Below are 5,396 nucleotides of genomic sequence, written 5' to 3' on the forward strand. Positions count from 1 at the left end.
CTGCCCTACTGCCTGCTGCTGCTGCCTCTGCTGCGTGCTGCTTACTGCTGCTGCTGGTGGTGGAGCGGGCCTGCTGCTACTGCTACTGCTATCTGCTGCTGCTGCTGCTTTACTGCTACTGCCTGTTGCTGCTGCTGCTGCTGCGGGCTGCTCGCCTGCTGCTGCTACTGACTGCTGCTGGCTGCGAGCTGCTGCTGCCTACTGCTACTGCTGCTGCTGCTGCTGCTACTGCTGCCTGCTTGCTCGCTGGTCGGTGGAGCTGCTGCCTGCTGCTGTTGCTGCCCTCCGACTGCTGCTGCTGCTGCTGCTGCTGGTGTGCTGCTACTTCCACTGCTGCTTGCTGCCTGCTGCTGCTACTGCCACTGCTGTTGCCTGCTGCTGCTGCCTGCTGCTGACTGCCTGCTGCTGGTGGTGGAGCTGCTGCTGCTACTGCCTACTTGCTGCTGCTGCTTGCTATGCTACTGCTACTGCTTACTGCTACTGCTTACTGCTACTGCTGCGCTACTGCTACTGCTGCTACTGCCTGCTGGTGTGATGCTGCTTGCTGCGCTTACTGCTGCTAGGCTGGTGTTGCTGCTGCCTACTGCTGCTGCTAGCTGCTCTTATTCTACTTACTGCTGCTACCTCTTCTACATGCTGCCCTGCTAAGTGCGATGACGTAGCTAGCATGCTACTGCTACTGCTGCATTACTGCTGCCCTGGTGTGGCTGCTGCGCTGCCCGGCCTTACTGCTGCTGCGCTGCTGCTGCTGCTGCTGCTGTTGCTGCTACTTGCTACTCTACTGCTGCTTACTGCTACTGCTGTGAGTGCTGCTGTTGCTACTGCTGCTGCTGGTTCCTATGCTGCACTGCTGCTACTGCTACTGCTACTGCTGCTACTGCTACTGCTGGTGGTGGTGCTGCTGCTACTGCTGCTGATCAAGCTGCTTTCTATGCCACCCAGGGATCGTGGTCACGCAGCAACGTACAGCTGTCCGCAGCAGCATGAGCTCATGATCAGTGTGAAACAAGCAAGCAGCTGTTGTCACGTGTCATCGATCAAACCTAGAGTCAGGATTATAGACAACATCGCTGACTCACACCGACGATGACACGAGACGGGTTGTCATCAGCTTTTTTTTTGCACATCTGCACGCAGCGACTTTAAGATAAAGTTACCATCATCTGCACGCAGCATCTTTGTGGTAAAGTCATTCATGTTTGTTTACGTGCCATCTTTGTGGTAAAGTCATTCATTTTTACGTGCCATCTTTGTGAGAAAGTCATTCATTTTTACGTGCCAACTTTGTGATAAAGTAATTCATTTTTACGTGCCATCTTTGTGATAAAGTCCTCATCATTTTTACGCATCATCTTTGTGATAAAGTCATCATAATTTTTACGCATCTGCATGCAGCATCTTTGTGATAAATTCCCCATCACTTTAAATGGCATCCTCGCGATAAGAGTGGTGCTTACTACTCCTTACTAGTATGAAGGATCCTCGAACAAACCCCTTCTGATAGTACAGCAGAACTGAACAAAAAGCCATACAAGACAGACATGTAATGATCTGATTTTCGCTCATCATATTGTGTACTCTTGTGTTTGTGTGTGGCTCGTGACCGTATAGTGTAGCCTTCTGATAGCCCAGCAGAACTGAACAAAAAGCCATACAAGACAGACATACAGAGACAGGTGAAGCCAAAATATTCGTTACTGAAGCCCTGCATGATAGAATGGCCACGTTCGCGCGTGTATCTACAAGTACTAGTTACTAACTATTAGGCCATCAGCAACTGTCTGTAACAGTAACAGCTGCATATATATATATAACCCAGAGGCTCATCGCTACAGACGAGCTATATGTATGCACAACCCATGGGCTCGCATGACACAGGAATGTGTGTGTGTGTGGGGGGGGGGGACACATGCAAATCATGTATACGCACGCGTACACGTGTATATATATTCTTTTTGGATAAATTTACACAGGCTGGCGTTTTTCCACCGAGGTCAGCCGGTATCAAAACAGTCAGAACACATTAAAATGTACTCATAAAGTGCGGCTTGCTAGCATCTGGGTTTTAAATGTTTATAGTTTAGTACCATTAAAGTGATTACGTCACCGTAAATAATAAAAAAAATAAAAAATATCCACTTTTTCACAAAATATAAGTAATTCTGTTCACTTTTTATGGTTAAACTGCTGCATTATACTTCTTATTTTACTATATTGTTCGATGTGAACATACACTCGTGACTCATACATAGCCCATAGCAAGCAATTAATGTCAGGAACACAATATCAAATCGTCCAGATTTTTTGGATTTTTAACTAGTTGAGAAACAATCTTATCAGGTAAGAATTTGACGATACGTTTAGTCCCGTTAGTTGTTACTTTTAATGTAAAAAAATGGCAACAAAAATTTTACAAATTTTACCATAGAAAAATCGTTACGTAGTCAATTTAACAGCCATATATAACAAACTAATCGCCAGTCATATTCTAATTTAGCAAAATATGTAAAACTAAACATGTGCTTGCCCAAGCACACAGTCACATACACACGCACGTACATACATGCACAAACACACAAGCAAGCACATATACTACAAAAAATAGATTTCTGCACTCTTTAGTGTGCTAACAAAAATAACGTACCCTCTACAATCACGCACAAACGCACGCACGCACGCACGCACGCACGCACGCACGCACGCACATGCCAGACGTCAATACTAGAGACATGCCAGTAGTAAGACTGTGTGTAAGTCGCACACTGTGTACAGAGATACTTGAAGTCGGTTTGCATTACTGATACAAGGATTATCCGCGAGTCACACAAACATTTCCGCTTACTTTTATATTTACTCTGCCTTGCTACACAGCTATAACGTATCCACTGACTGGAGACCTCTCCAAACCCTCACACAGACGCACTTTGATAGAATGACTCAACAGAGGCACGGGCTGGATTAAAACCAGCAAAGACAAATTTCTCGCATGCGCAGACTACAGGACTGAATTCCTACTTAAAATGAACTTACTTACTTCTATTACTTCATTTACATTTTGTATTTTATTTTATTTTCAATATTTTATTTTACTTCTATCAGTTGTAAATGTAATTAACCATTAAATAAATACTGGCATAATAGCGGAACCTGTCCAAAAAAGCGTGGGGTAACCAGCCAGCTATGTTCAAACAGCTCTACATACAAACATGACACCTCCAGCCAGGCGTGCCTACTGTAGAAACGCCAATGTTCCCCTGCTAAATACTATTTGCAGCTATATATTTTCATTGCCCGGTTTCTATCGCCCGATCTCTATAGTGGGGCTTTCGGCGAACTTTGCAGCTGCGCTTTGGCATTCGCACCGATCTGTGCCTGGCATCAGTGCCGGCATTCCTCGATTTGTTTATGTAGCCTTGTTAGAGTCAAGTCAAAATATACGAATCGTGTTCGGGGAAGAGGGTCGAACTACACGCGCTCTGTCTCCCTCTCTCTCGTTCGCTCTCTCTCTCTCTCTCTCTCTCTCATCTCTCTCTCTCCTCTCCCTCCCCTCGCCTCTCGCCTCTCCTCTCTCCCTCCCGCCTCCCTCCCCCTCTCTCTCTCTCTCGTCCTCCCCGCCTCTCCACACACTTCTCCGTCTCTCATCTTTCCTCTCTCTCTTTTCGTCGTCTCTTTCCCGTTCGTGCTCTTCTCTCTCTCTCTCTCTCTCTCTCTCTCTCTCTCTCCCTCTCCTCTCTCTCTCTCCCCCTCTACACTCTCTCTCTCTCTCTCTCTCTCTCTCCCTTCCTCACTCCTCTTTCAGAGTACACTAAATATGTGTGAGCAGAATAGTTTATAGTTATGTGCTTGCAAACATGGCCAGACCCTACAGTCGGGACGCCATCAAAAATCGACGTACATTGGTCTACCGTGCTCATCCGTCTGTTTTTCCGCCTCTCCCTCCTTCTCCACTAGCATCTGTCTGAAGGTGGCGACCTTTGTCTCGATCTCATCCTGGGAGTACCTGTACAAGGGAGAAACGTGTAAAGCTGGGTTTACACTACTGACTTCATGTCGGCGAATCGGCGAATTGGCGAATCGGCGAATTGGGCCAATTTCGCAATTCGCCAACTCCGAGTTGGCAAAAAAATAGAACATGTTCTAATCTCCGAACTAGTTGCTATCCACCAGTTGCTTGCGCAACTCTCGCGTTTACACTGCCGATTGTCGGTTGTATAGTTGGGAAGTTGGTCCAATTCTCCAATTCGCCAACATAAAATCGTTAGTGTAAACTCAGTTCAAGATAAACGATCGCCGCCGCTACATGTGGCTTCATCCTACGCAAGCGCAAACTCTCGAGTTTCCACGGCAACGGCCGAGTTCGCCGATTCGGCAATTCGGAATGACGCGCGAATGCGATTCGTTTCATTTATTAAGTACCCATCTCAGATAAATCAGCGCACGCTGCATTTCTTCGCTAGCGTTGAACGTCGTAAAAAGTTAAAACGAGTTCAAAAACGGGTAAATTCAGCTGAGCACACGCGCCGCACAGAGTAAAGACACGCGGGTGATCAATTGCCGAGCTACCACACAGAGAATGGGAATCCCTCCCACCTTCGCTGTTGATACAAAAACTTGCCCCCTCACGAGCGTAGCAGTTTCTAGGATGTGTTGTGCCTCAGTCAGCTAAGATGTAAACACTGAATCATAGAAGACAAGTGTTGATTGTTTCTGTGACCTTCCATGAGGTCTTGCAACCAATATCTATCTATATACAATATAATAAGGCTCTCCCCAGGCTTTTACCACATGCCGGGTCTGATATATGCCTTCAAAGCAGAAGCCGTAACATTCCATTAATCCTCATATTTGCATTAACTGCCTAATCGACACGCTCCATTTTCCAGCTGTGTTTACTTTTGGCAATCCTAACACAGTCGCGCTGTTTTTTCACAACTGGATGTATACATCTCAGAACTGATACAGTTTACTTGTTAATTCTCGGTCAGGGGATGGACTGCCAAACTGCCCAACACACCTAAAATTCGTGGGGAATACCCTGATGCAAGTATATAAGTACGAACATGCACACACACACACACACAAATATATATCATTATAAGTATAGATCTATATATGTTCATGATATGGAGTATAGTACGTGTCTTACTATATGAGGTCAAGTGAAACAAGGGTTCTCCCCAGGATGAAATTGAAACAGGGGGAGGGGGAAGGGAGAGGGGGAGGGGAAGGGGGGAGGGGGAAACTAGAAGAATTCCCATTCGACCCACTGGAAGTAAGATCAAGTCCGCACCTGCAGCTACAGCACAAACGCATCTATTGACTATATATAACAATGTTATATATAGTTGTTATAGTAGTTATAGTTGTTATAGTAGCTATAGTTGTTATAGTAGTTA

At 45.9% G+C, this 5,396-nt stretch overlaps 1 protein-coding gene across 2 annotated transcripts in view; it reads right to left on the bottom strand.

The window, feature by feature from the left end:
- Positions 1-3,746: 3,746 nt before the first annotated feature.
- The window catches only part of LOC106810360 (pre-mRNA-splicing factor cwc-21-like), a 7,730-nt gene continuing 6,080 nt past the window's right edge, over positions 3,747-5,396 (bottom strand). Inside the window, exon 3 of one of the 2 annotated variants that reach the window (XM_014813682.1) lies at positions 3,747-4,000. In XM_014813682.1, coding sequence (XP_014669168.1) covers positions 3,880-4,000 — 121 coding nt within the window. In that variant the 3' untranslated portion in view covers positions 3,747-3,879. The remainder of the gene's footprint in view (positions 4,001-5,396) is intronic. The other variant, XM_014813681.1, reaches the window with a different exon arrangement.

The sequence above is a fragment of the Priapulus caudatus genome, unplaced genomic scaffold (genome assembly GCF_000485595.1).
Source record: "Priapulus caudatus unplaced genomic scaffold, Priapulus_caudatus-5.0.1 Scaffold435, whole genome shotgun sequence".
NCBI classification, from domain to species: Eukaryota; Metazoa; Priapulida; class Priapulimorpha; order Priapulimorphida; family Priapulidae; genus Priapulus; species Priapulus caudatus.